We start from the raw sequence: 13,376 nt of genomic DNA on the forward strand, positions 1-13,376 counted from the left end.
TGTCTGTCTGTCTGTCTGTCTCTCTATCTCTCTCTGTCTCTCACTCTCGCTCACCTCAACTGGTCGAGGCAGACGACCACCCACCTAGAGCCGAAGGATCTGTCCTAGGTTTCTGCCTCTTAACAGGCAGTTTTTCCTTGCCACCGTCTCCAAGGTCTTGCTCATGGTGGTACTGTTGGGTCTCTGTAAATAATGTTATAAAGAGTTTGGTCTAGACCTGCTGTATTTGAAAAGTGTCCTGAGATAACTTCTGTTATGAATTGGCGCTATACAAATAAAACTGAATTGAATTGAATTGAATGTAATGTTGGTATAAAGTAGCAGAAAATGAAAAAACTTAGGTATAAGTCAAAACTGTTCTTAAGTACATTATTTAATCACCACCTCTGCAAATATTGTACTTTTTTCTATACTGCATTTATTTGACAGCTATAGTTACTCTTTTTTAAATTAAATTTTACATTTAAAAAGGGTTATAAAATAAAAAATGTTGTTACAGTCTAAACCAGCACTTCCCCTCGGATTTACTCTGCGACCCTTTGGGGGGGCCTAACAAAGTATGTGGACACCAAAACGTTACAGACACACTGTATCTGATGACCGAACATGTCATTAATCTGCCTCCACTCTTCTGGTTTCAGGCTTTCTATGTTGAACCTGGCTGCGGGATCCAATCAGACACAAGAGCATTACTGAGGTTCAACTCTGACGTTGGATGATAAGTTCTGGCTCACAGTGGTGTTCCAGTTTATCCCAAAGGTGCTGAATGGGGTTGAGGTCAGGGCTCTGTGCAGGACAGTCAAAATCTGCCACATCAAACTGAGAAAAACATTTTAGATTTAGAACACCATTAAACCACATAATAGAAATATAACATACAACTCATACAACAGAGGAAAAAAATACCAATATGATAAGTACATGACTAAAGGAAACAAATGACAATAAGAAACACACAAACTGAACAGAAGTGTAAAAAATTATTATTTGGAAATGAAGAAAATAAAGATTAATACTACTTAGTACTTTGGTATTCCAGATCTGTACACTGTGATATCTGAATACTGGTTTGTTTGCTGAAGCTTGGTTTAATGATGGTGAATCTGAGAATTAAATTAGAAGAAATTGCCAAAATATGATGAGAGAGACAGTCACCAAAACATATAAACTTTGTTGTGACTGATAGTTAAGCCACAAGCAGAGGTGTGTGTGTGTGTGTGTGTGTGTGTGTGTGTGTGTGTCTGTGTCTGTGTCTGTGTGTGTTGTATGTAAACCCAGATAGGATCAGCTGACAGCCTACGGAGTTCAGCTGGCTCTTGGCGTTCCTTCAGAGCCGTTCCTTTTCTGGCTTTTGGCACTCATCCTTTGTCCCAGTTTATTTCTAAAGCCTTCATCCTTCCAGCCTGTCTGCCTCAGGGAGGTTTTTATGGAGAGAACACGCTGACATCTGACTACTACACAGTCAGTGGCTAAACAAATTATATAATACTGCCTGTAGCAGAGTAAATAACATGCATGGAAAGAAAACATACAAGAAACTACAAGACTGATGAAGTGTGTTTAAAGCTCACTAGAAGAGAGACAAAACTACCACAAAGGGCCTGAGGCTGAGTGAGGGACTCTCTTTGCCTCTAAATAAAAACTTCCTCATTGATTTTAGATGTCACTGGAGTGCTAGAAGCCTGTTGGAGCATTTTCTTCAGAAAATGAAAACAGCACATACGTCAGTGTTGTACACACAAAGCATCAGGCACACTCAAAAAGGAGGAAAGGTCATGTTGTTATACTAAATCAGAAGGGGTTATCCTCTGTACGGAAGCCATGTTAGGACTTATCAGACTCAATCGATACTTATCGCAGGAATGTTTACAGGATTTAATCAAATCTGGGTCCAAGTTTGATCCCAACTTTTGCTGCATGTCATCCTCTCTCTCTCTCTCTCTCTCTCTCTCTCTCTCTCTCTCTCACCACTTCCCTCTCACTCTTCGGCTGCTCTATCAAGGTAAAGGCAATAAAAAGCCCAAAAGAATCATATAGTCATAGTCAGTTTCTGTGGTGCAGTGGTGGTGTAGCTAGCATATTTCACAAAAGACTTAGTATTCTTTCTGTGTATCATCATCATTGAGCATCATTGAATCCTAGTTAAACCTATAAAAAACAAAAACAAAAAACAGAATCAAAGAAACAGTGAATTCTGAATGAAACAACTAGAGTCTAGACAATTCATAACTGTTCAGTTCAGAGACAGTTTCCACACTAGCTGTGAAGAAGGAAGCATGATAATACTTTAACTCTTGAAAGGGTTCACAGAAAGAAATTAGATGAAGTGAGTTGCAGGATAAAAGTGTTGGGAGTTGTTAGCATGATGTTAACATGACTATAATGAACATTTCGTTTTACAGCCTCTGTTGTAGATAAATACATGAGCCTGGTGCCAAACAGGTTTTTGTTGTATATTAACAAATATATAGGGGCAAGGACCCCCATGATTATGAATACTATTTAGACTACAGTAAAGAACAAATCAACACATTACATTGTCAGTTTCATTCAACGACACAAAGCTGCAGGTCTTCTGACTGGTTTATGCGTGGGTTGCTGAATGTCATCATTGCAACACATATACTGAGCAACAGAAAATGCTCTAAACTGTTCAGATTACTTTACTGTGCGATTGTTCATAATATAGAATGGACAACTCAATATCTGTAGTCACACCGTGAATTAAACTGCACTTGTTCAGGTGAACGTGCTGCGAGGAGCTCAATGCTGTATGTAAAGAGAAACAAATGTATCTTCCATGATGACCCTTAAAAGGAATATACAATCATTAAAACACCTTATATCACATACTCCAACGGGTTCAGAATAGATGTAGAGAGCTTCCTAAAGAGCCACGGTGCATTACACTTCATCCAGACCTTGAACCTGTGTGCCTGACCCCCTGCCCCCTGCATACAGGCCTGAACACAAACTGGCAGACCATGGGCCATTAGAGATGAAGGAAAGAGCTGTGTACAATAGACAATAAAATAACCATTACTGATTTGGAATTATTTAGAATAATTAGAAGTTACATTTGTGTTGATACAATGGCCTGCTTGTCCTTCAAAAACTGGAAAGGTTTAGGACTCCAGGTCGCACTGTAAAAATAAACCACAGGAGGGATTAGTACAGTTTTATTTCATGCTTGAAGGGATGAATACTGGGCTTCCTTTCAGACCATCGGCAGGATATAAAACCATATAAGATCAAAAAATGTTAAAACACCACAAACCTTGACCAGGGAAAGCTGGAACATCATGAAGCGGAGAGAAGAGCTCACAGAAGACCTACTAATTTTGGTGCTCTGATGTGGAAACTCAACTGAATTAAGCATTTGAAGATGTATTAATAAAAAAGAAAGAATGGCTGAGTGAAATGAAGTATATTTTGTTCACTAATCCAGTGAAGATGTTAGATTTCTGTATTAAACAGGTTCCTGCACCAACAGTGTATGCCTCCTAATGTGTGATTCTACAATACAATGTCCCCCCTCAGAGGTCTTAAGGTGTGTGTTCCATTGACTGCAATGTCTACTGATCAATACGAACAGCCTTTCATTGTAGTCAAATGACAGGAGATCATTTTTGAACCTCTGCTTTCTGCATGAATTTTTAACTTTTTGGGTTCATTTTATGACAGAATCAAAATATATTATCATTATAAATATCATTATTATTATTATTGCAGAGGCTGTAGTATTAATCATGGAATACCATTATTACATCAATATTAGTGTTTTATAAAAGGTTTGATATTTGTTTTAATATATTTTTCTGTAGGGCACATAACTGTCAATGGTGCACATAAAGCGCCAAGCAGCCTGTGTTCTCTTGTGCCACTGTTTGAATGAAAGAAAAGACGGGATTGGTCAGTCTTTCACATGCTGGATGAGAGGAGGCCCAGGATTGGTTGGACATTCTTCAAGAAGAAGGCGGGACCGTGTCGAGCCCTTCAATGGGCGTCCTCAGTGATTGGTCAGTAGTAAAATGACGTTGAGCTATTCCTGTAAGGGGCGGGGCCTCTAGTCATTCTTTAGCAGCCGGCGTTTTCTCTCACCGGCATTTCAGTGTTACACCGTGAAGGAGAGGCACATCGGTGTGCTATTTATTTATTTATTGTAGTTTATTTTAAATCTTACGGAGCCAATCATGCTCGGCCTGTGCCTTTACGTCCCCGTGTCTAACTCAGACCCGATTGAAGTGGAATATTTTGAGTCTAACGGGCTGCCGTCCGAGCTGAAGTCTCTCTTTAACAAACTGAGCGTGTTCCTTCCGTCCCAGGAGTTTTCAGCCTACCAAAGATGGCGAAAGGTAAGAAAAAACACGTTGTATTACTTTGTATGCCAAAGCACAATGTGTGTAGCAGTTACAGTTACCTACTTCTTTAAATCCAATTACTTTGTCCCATTAGCGGCACTAAATCCTTTCTTTCCGGGCGCCGGCTAGCTTACCATGGGGTTGTAAAAAGCCTTTACGACTAGGCCGCAAAGCTGACCGGCTTCTAGAAAAGTCGCCACGAGAACCTTTCATATTTTTTATTTATACATATATGGCTATATACAACGTTAACACAAGCTAAGTTTCTTTTCAAATGTAATGTTGATTCGTTTTCGCCCATCCAATGTAATTGCCATGAATTGAAGAAGCCACACTTTACCGGCGCGGGCTGTGCTGCCGTCAACTTCTTTCATTTTCCACCCTAAAAAGGAATGCGTGCTATTCCAGGGAATTTCGAAAGTAGCTGCAGTGTGTATCTGCTGCCACGATCAACTGTATCCTTAAAGTGGCAGCAGACAACATATCGGATGAATAATTCTGAAACGCATTAAAATAATGTCAAATGCACAAATTGTATTTATTTTATACATTTGTGGAAACCAAATGTCTTGCAGTAGTTCAGGCATTGCACTGCTTTGGACATAGTGTGTATTTGCACATAGTATTGCAATGTGTTACTCACAGATGCACTTTTCTAAAACTAAAAAAACTGGTGAACTGAACTTTTTTTCTTCTGTGGATGCACCATTTCATGAATTGTTAAAAGTCAGTGTCGAATGTCAGTTCTTGCACTCAGCTGAGGTTAGCATTTTTGTTTGTGAACTGATGGCAATGCATGTTCTGCCACAGCTGCAACAGTTTTTGGCCTTTTTCTATCACATTTCAGACTCTATAGTATATAGAATAGCAGTACAAGTAAAACAAACACAGACCAAATGTGTGCAGAAATGCCATAATGTAGTAAGTAAAGTCTTCAAACTTGGACATGGCATTCCCATCTTGACCATGCAAGTCACATTTATGTACCTGTGCAGATCATTTAGTGTGAGCTGAAGGGGAGAGCAGAATGTCAGCAGTGTATCATTACTATGTGACAGTAATATGTGGGCATGGGGGTCGGGTGTTGGAACTGGCCAGCGCGCTGGAGGACTGCCGGTGTCCTCGTCCTGTTTTAGCTCAGAAGGTTTGAGCTTAGACAGATTATAGCAGTTGGCGGGTCGAGCTGCTGTTGAGGTCAAAGATAGACCAGAGTGTTACTACCTGCCTACCGGTCCTGGAGAAACCGACGTCATACCAGTCATTCAAGACAGCCAAGAGCCCAGCAGCTTAGCAAGTGGGTCATAATGCTGTCTTGTGGGGTCATGAAACACAAGCTTGGGAACCTTTTTAAATCTCCTGTCATATACAGAACATTGGGATTGGCATTTAGACAGAGTACATTTCAGAACTTGGTGTACCCATATCATAAGCAAATGTTAATTTGTTTGAATGTGTCAGCACAGATGACTCCTTTGCATACCACTGCTGTTGAAACTGTGGTTTCTCTCTGAAACCACTTAACAACAATATAATACCACACTGTTTTGGCGTCAATAAAATGAAATTCTTACTTCCACAACAACCCCGATTATTCAAACACTATGCTGTCCTTATATCTGACTTAAATTACCATGTCTCATTGCCTGTGTATTTTTTATTTTTCCTTGCAGAAAGCCTTAAAAAGGGAAGAAAATGCGTCAGGTGGACAGCTGGACTTTGAGGAGTTTGTTCACTATCTCCAAGACTATGAGAAAGACCTGAAGCTTGTGGTGAAAAGCATCGACAAGAAGAATGCAGGTATGAGGCTGCCTCTCCAGTTTGAGTTGACGTTTTGTTGCAGATGTGTCAGTGCTTGCTTGGTTTCATCTTTCACCAATATGGTAAGATACTACTTCTTACAACTTGTCTTTCCTTATATTTTAAGGTCACATTGATCCTAAGGAGTTCATGCAGTCTCTTCGGGACCTTGGTGTGCATATCTCCTCACAGCATGCGGAAAAAGCCCTTAAGAGGTAAATTCATTCTTCCGTTTCATGCACTGCAGTCTTGGCTTGTTGGATTAAGATGCTCAATATCTTACTTTTGTTTCATCTTTTCTTAAAGCATGGATAAGAATGGAATGATAACTATCAGCAGTGAAGACTGGAGCAACTACCCCATGGTGGAGAAGACTGAGAACATTCCTGAGATCATCCTGTACTGGAAACACTCCACGGTTAGTTCAGTGGTCTGCACAGCAACCACAAACTTTGCCCAAAAAGGGACAAATGTAGAGGCAGCTGAGCTGTCAGGACTGACTGGACTAGAAAATTCCACAGTTGGTATTGCGTACATTTTCCGATGTCCTCTTAAATCCGATAACGGTATCTGGGCATCCGATAATGGTATCACTCAAGCTGCAGCTAATCAAAGTGCAAAGGGCGTTTCACCTCTGTCCTGTCTGGGGAAAAAAACAAAAAACAGGTCAATTGAAAAACAAATTCCCTGAAAGGCTCCATCAGCCCATGTTGTGCGTCAGCAATTAAGCTCTATTAGGCTATGAAGAGAATTGGTCCCATTCTGGGAGGATTATGTCGGAAGGATTTGTCATTTGTTTAGCTGTTATGTAAAAGGGAGCAGCAGTAAGAGCATGTGGATCTGAAGTAATGTAGCACAGCTCATGTTAGAGGACAGCGTGATCTTGGGTGTTCAAGCTATTTCAACGCTGTGCCATCTAATAAATCTAGCAGCCTCAACTGTGTACAGAGGAGATACCAACAGGCTGAACCAGGGCCAAGAATAGGGGTGAAGTTACCCCTCCTGGGAGGGCAAGCAATACACAGCCAATTTACTGACGAAACATGAGCTGCTGGATCATTTGAGTTTAAAAAAAATATTTCATGCTCTGTGTGGTCACCTGTTTAATCCCCACAGCAGAACCAGAGTGTCCCTGAGTGACGTTGAAACTACTTTTAATGAGGAGACTGTCCTCTAATTAGGACAGGGAAATACATGAGCTGTTTTTTATCGACTCAACTCATAAAAAATGCAACAAATCAAAAATGGTCTTAAGTTACAAAGCAAGCTTGAAATTCTTATTTAGAAAGGCGGAAGAAAACTTTCATGATGATGATGTGAATTTCTAACTATTTTTCTTTTTTAAGCTCCCGTTAAAGGGGGCTAGAGTTGACAGAGGTGTTCCGACACATCCTGCTGTAACTCTGTACACTTTGTGCTCCATGACCTGAATAATTTCATAACCTGTCTCCTTATGGACTTGCGCCTTTTGCCCTTTGCCCACAGAGCCTCATTAGGTATATGGCTCAAATTTCAAAGCAGTGCTCTGTGTTTATGTTTTATCTAGTGAAATCTTGACCTACTCTGTGGTGTCTGTGAAAACAAACCTGGTGCTCAAAGACCGTTAACAAGAACATTTTCAGAACAGTACATGTGCAGAGCTGCAGTTTTCAGTGCCCCCTGCGAAGTTTTTTTTGCTGCCAAAGTGGTTGTTTCGTTAAGAATTGGAACTCTAACTGACAGCTGGTGGTGAAGATGAATGAAAACATTTTCATGTTCAACTAAAAACTTTCCAGAAGTTGTCCACATGACATTGATCTGTTCTGGTCTGTTACCACTGTCATATTTCCCTGAAGTGAAAAGAGGGAGTGAGTTATTGGGGGTTTGACGCATTTTTTCGAGTTCTGCTCTTATCTAATAATTCATGTCTCTCTCCCTGGCAGATATTTGATGTGGGTGAGAACCTGATGGTGCCTGATGAGTTCACTGTAGAGGAGAAGCTGACTGGCATGTGGTGGAGACACCTGGTTGCAGGTGGAGGAGCTGGAGCTGTGTCAAGGACCTGCACCGCTCCCCTGGACAGACTCAAAGTCATAATGCAGGTAATACAACCAAATCAAGTTTAAATAAATCTGTTAAAGCCTCTCCTGGCAAAAGTTTTACTAAAACTGAGACAGGTTTTGGGGTTTTAGTAACTGGGCAGCGTGTGGAGGAACTTGTGGAAACTCTAATCTTTCTTACTATTTGTAACCGGAGAGAATCATCAGCTCGTGGTTGATAATACCCAGTTGTCAGCTGTTTTGCTTAGCCACCAAAGCGTAATGTGAATCAAGAAATTTAAGCTCTAAAAATAAAATACAATTCTGAATAAGGATGTCATCAAGGCCATCATTTTCATAACTGTATGTGGCCCAATCAGTTGTCAAAAGAAATTGCTCAAGAGCAAGTTACCTACGGGTCATAAACAAGTTAATGTTTAATAAAGTGTGTAAGAGTGAGGGGCCAGAGTCCAGGGGCCGATTGTGTCATAGCCAGGCCACACCGCCGACCAATGATGACTCGCATGAGGGTGTCACACCCTCTACTGCATAATCGTCAGTCATGATTGCGATGTAGGTCTAACAGTACAGATTCACAATCTGTGTCAATGGCCCTGATTTGCGTCAGTTGCCAGGTGGAAAGTAGACTTTGAGCCCTCTTGACAGGGAATTATGTGCTTTGGTTACTTTCCCATCAATTAATTAAACAGACCTAGTTGGGCCTGCTTTTGGGTCAAAATAAACCCTGGCCTACTTGGCAGGTTGCCTGATTCATCCCACAATTCAGCAGTCATTTTAATAATTTCACCTGCCAGCGCAAACAGAAGTTTAGGGCTGTTCTCTGTCAACTATTTCCTTTTTTGCTTAATTATATCTAATTGATTTCTTCCCTCTCAGGTTTATGGCTCCCGAACCAACAACATGTGCATCATGACCGGGCTGACGCAGATGATCAAAGAAGGCGGTATGAGGTCATTGTGGCGAGGCAATGGCGTGAACATCATCAAAATTGCCCCAGAGTCTGCCCTCAAGTTCATGGCATATGAGCAGGTATGATAGTGACTCAAATGAATAACATATCGTACTTGGTGTTCTTGATGTCCATTCACTAATGCATTTTCTTTCTCAATTGGCTTCTCCAGATTAAACGTTTAATTGGCCGCGATAAGGAGACTCTGAGCATCGTGGAGCGGTTTGTTGCCGGCTCGCTGGCTGGAGTGACTGCCCAGAGCACAATCTACCCCATGGAGGTGATTAACCGTTTATTTGCATCTACTCTAAAATGAAAAGCCATTAGGAGTCCTTTTTTGAGGGCTTCTCAAAACTTTACAGTGAAATGACACCTTTTCCTTACTGAATCTGTCCCCAGGTCCTGAAAACTCGTCTTGCTCTGAGGACCACCGGGCAGTACTCTGGTATCTCAGACTGTGCAAAGCAGATTTTCAGGAGAGAAGGACTTGGAGCATTTTATAAAGGCTACATCCCCAACATGTTGGGCATCATCCCCTATGCAGGCATCGACCTGGCAGTGTACGAGGTGAGCAGCCACTACTACCCCACACACACACACACACACTTTTATTGCATTCTTTAGTCTTAATAGTATCGGTTTGTACTGTAATAAACTCTGCACACACTTTTCTTCATACCTCAACCTCTAATCTGAGAAAGAATGTTTATCTTTTCAGCTATAAATTCACAACATTGACATACTAAGCACACTGATAATATACAAACACAGTTTTACATCTGGAAAGAGTATTTGTTCAGTTTGTATTAAGACATCTTACCTCACCACCTCTTTTAAAATGCCACCAAAGACTAGTCTGAGTTACGTAACACAATCTGAATGAGGGAAGTGTCATAATACTGAGGGGAAAAAAACAGAGTGCCAGTAGACATATTTCTCATCTTGTACTTTTCCCTCAGACACTGAAGAACCGCTATCTGCAGCAGTACGGCACCAACAGCACCGACCCTGGTGTGTTCGTCCTGCTGGCATGCGGCACTGTGTCCAGCACCTGTGGCCAGCTTGCCAGTTATCCTCTGGCTCTCATCCGCACACGCATGCAAGCACAAGGTGAGTGTCTGCTCAAGTCAGCATGAACTAATGGATATTTGAACACTGATACTGACTTAATTGTGTAGATATTTAATGTCTCACCTGGAAAATGGTACTATTAGAATTTTCCAAAAATTGTATTCTTGTGACAAAAAAACATCTAAGTGCTGTTTTTCTGTCTTTACAGCTGCAACAGAGAGCAGCCAGCAGATGACAATGACTGGTCTCTTCAGGCAGATCTTGCAGACAGAAGGCCCGACAGGGCTCTACAGAGGCCTGGCCCCCAACTTCCTCAAAGTCATCCCCGCCGTCAGCATCAGCTATGTAGTGTACGAGCGCCTGAAAACACAACTGGGAGTGACATCACGCTGAAACTGTCACATGACTTCAAAACTTGAATGTGACAAGTGACCCTCACCCCTCCTACCCAAACACCCCACTACCCCCTCCCTCCCAGGGTTAATGCCATGGGAATCCCAGGGAAACTTTTTGGCCCCTCTGGGGGTTCGTGGAGTCATCTCATTCTGTGAATGTCAGCTGACGAAAGACGAGAAAGGACACTGAACGTTGGAAATGCCAAGGTGGAGGATATGGACTCTGTGAGCTCAGGATGTCGTAATTGTGTCTGCTGCTATTTATGTTTTAAAGGAGTTGTGCTGAGAGCTGAAACATGAGGAATGTGAGTGTTAATCGAGGACCAACTATTTATGCTCTTCCTGCCAGTTTGTATTTTGCTGTCGAGCAAACTTTTTTTCTTTTTTTTTCATGTTGGTATGACATTGCAAGCTTTGATCAGTGTGTAAAATGTATCACCAGCACTCATAAGTAAGTCTACGGAAAACAATTCTCCTAAAGAGTGTCTGTTTTTACATGGCAGATATAGCATTAATAAGCTCTTTAAGATGTTTTACTCTTTAACAGTCCTGTAGGAAGAAATGATTGTGTTCCTAAATGAGAGGGTTTTGCACACGTGAGTTTGATCTCTCTCCTCCCCTGTCCTGAATGAGTGGATGCCTGACTATGGAGTATTTATTTCCATCCATCCTGTATTTATTGTTTTTATTGTCTAGAAGAGAGAGGAGGTATAATGCTGCATGTTTCCTGTCTCAAGAGCCAAATGTGCGATTTGATACATTTTAAAATGCAGTGACTATATTCAGGTTGGGAAACTAACGCCAGGCAACAGCCTTAACATGTGGCTACCAAACACTAAATTAAGTTGTCTACTGAAATGTTCAAAGGAGGGTTGGAGTTTGTACTCATGAGTCAATGTGTTTGAGCAACTGAAAAATAACTTTTTGTTTGTGCAAAATACTTCAGATAATGTATGTTAATGTGTGTAGACATGTGTTTGCCCTTTTAAGGTATAAATGTCTTAATGTTCACCTCAGGGTTAAGGGCAGATTATTGTTTAATTCACAGAAGAGCACGCATGTTTGTTTGTTTTTTTTGTTTCACAACATTTATGCTCACTAAAACAAGGGCTTGAAAAAGATGAGTGGCATAATGCACTTTAATCACTGCTAGAAGGGCCTCTGAATGTCTTATCAATTCAGGGATTAAGATTTGATTCTTTTGTAAAGAATGAATTTTAGTATTGTTTTAATGGACCATTTTGATGCAAATAAATGCAAATTCTTGTAATGCTGAGTCTCCGATTTCTGTTTTTTTGTAAGAGCTGTATGATTCTTATCCAGTTCTCTGATCAGTGTCACTTCCAGAGAAATCCGCTGGTGTCCTGCACTGAAATGTGAATGTTTTGGGAAGTATTTTTTCCCACAGATGGGTCAAGAGACATTGCATGTGACCAAGACAGAAGTGTAATTAGATTGGGGATTTTCTTGTATTGGGAACTAGTTGGTATTTAATGAAGGGGACTTTTCTCATTTTTGAGAAAAACCTGCTGCAGCCTGGGTAATGATTAATGAGGCTTTACATTATATTTAGGGTTTACAGCAGCTTAATGATGCATTAATGTCATATCCATTATTGTAATTCTGAGTTTTTGATGTAAACAGCTTTCACGTTAACATGTGCGTCATAATGACTAGAATTATAGCAATAAAACAGTTGATACTAGCTTATTGCAGATATGTCAGTATCTGTGTTACGTCGACTGATAAATAACAAGAAATTGCAGTACAGCAATACATAATTAGTTGGGATAATTTAGAGCGTATCCAGAGAAGAAGAAAGTTTGTTCGTCAACTGTAAAATGTTCTATTTAGTACATGAGGGAAACATTTTTTAAATCTAACTGCTCTGTATTTCTGTATTTAAAAAATTACTCCAGGCCAATATATCTTTAATTATTCAGTATCAATAAGCTCCATTATTTCTGATTTGGTAATTAATAATATGGAAGTGCCTGAAAAACAAACAAATGTAGATGCTCAAATCATCCAAACACGGTCATTCATGTAATTAAACCCAAATGTTCAAATGTAAACCAATAATCCACACAATGTATTATTAAGAACTAACTAACTAAACTATCTAGCTTGACAGATGCCACCAGAGGTAAGACAGAAAATGTGTTTGTTTGTTTTTTAGTGATCCTTTAATGGTGCCCTAATCTCCACATGCATACAGTGGAGGGGGAGGATTCAGGAGTTATATAATAGATTTACAGTAGTGCTCCTATACCTCTGGTTGTTTCACAGTAATATTAGTGGAATATGTGTTTTTTAAATGCCAAAAAAAAATCCTTTTGGTTTCACTTTAAAATGTTTTGCTTGCTTGAAGTGAAACAAACATTTTCTGGACAGTAATAATCAGCTGCTCCCAGAAGCTTCAGTTTTATCTTCTGGCCAGAGAAGAGATTAAAGATAGACTTTACTTAATTAATTACAAAAATGGCTGACTCAATAAAGGGCGTGGTTCAGTTGTGTGTTATCAACAGGACAGATATTTTACTAATAGTTAGCCTAAGTAAACATTGAAGTAAATTTGCATGATTATCTTGTAACCTTGAGGATGTATTATTTATTTATTTATTTATTTATTAATTTATTATAATGTGGACGCTGGAGTTAATGCCACAGAAATCAAATACTTTAACGAATTGGGATTACACACTAAATAGTAAACAATGTTGTTACATAATGTAACTCCTCTGATTTTTACGCACACGACTCA

The 13,376-nt window shown here is 40.2% G+C and overlaps 1 protein-coding gene across 1 annotated transcript; it reads left to right on the forward strand.

Moving 5' to 3' along the window:
* The first annotated feature begins 4,095 nt into the window (after window positions 1-4,095).
* On the forward strand, window positions 4,096-11,882 carry LOC127376311 (calcium-binding mitochondrial carrier protein SCaMC-2-A). Its single transcript, XM_051423049.1, has 10 exons — window positions 4,096-4,355; window positions 6,032-6,158; window positions 6,286-6,373; window positions 6,465-6,576; window positions 8,081-8,239; window positions 9,074-9,226; window positions 9,319-9,426; window positions 9,546-9,713; window positions 10,106-10,256; window positions 10,426-11,882. Exons 1-10 carry the CDS (start codon window positions 4,194-4,196, stop codon window positions 10,608-10,610), a joined length of 1,413 nt encoding a protein of 470 aa, XP_051279009.1. The 5' UTR covers window positions 4,096-4,193; the 3' UTR covers window positions 10,611-11,882.
* Window positions 11,883-13,376: the final 1,494 nt, after the last annotated feature.

Source organism: Dicentrarchus labrax, unplaced genomic scaffold, assembly GCF_905237075.1.
Source record: "Dicentrarchus labrax unplaced genomic scaffold, dlabrax2021, whole genome shotgun sequence".
NCBI lineage: Eukaryota > Metazoa > Chordata > Actinopteri > Moronidae > Dicentrarchus > Dicentrarchus labrax.

Bases quoted from the DNA above. Each gene is read 5' to 3' on its own strand.
- LOC127376311 (XM_051423049.1), top strand. From the start codon at position 4,194: ATGCTCGGCCTGTGCCTTTACGTCCCCGTGTCTAACTCAGACCCGATT. The intron at 9,227-9,318 runs GTATGATAGTGA...TGGCTTCTCCAG, and splicing joins AGTTCATGGCATATGAGCAG to ATTAAACGTTTAATTGGCCG. The intron at 9,427-9,545 runs GTGATTAACCGT...ATCTGTCCCCAG, and splicing joins GCACAATCTACCCCATGGAG to GTCCTGAAAACTCGTCTTGC.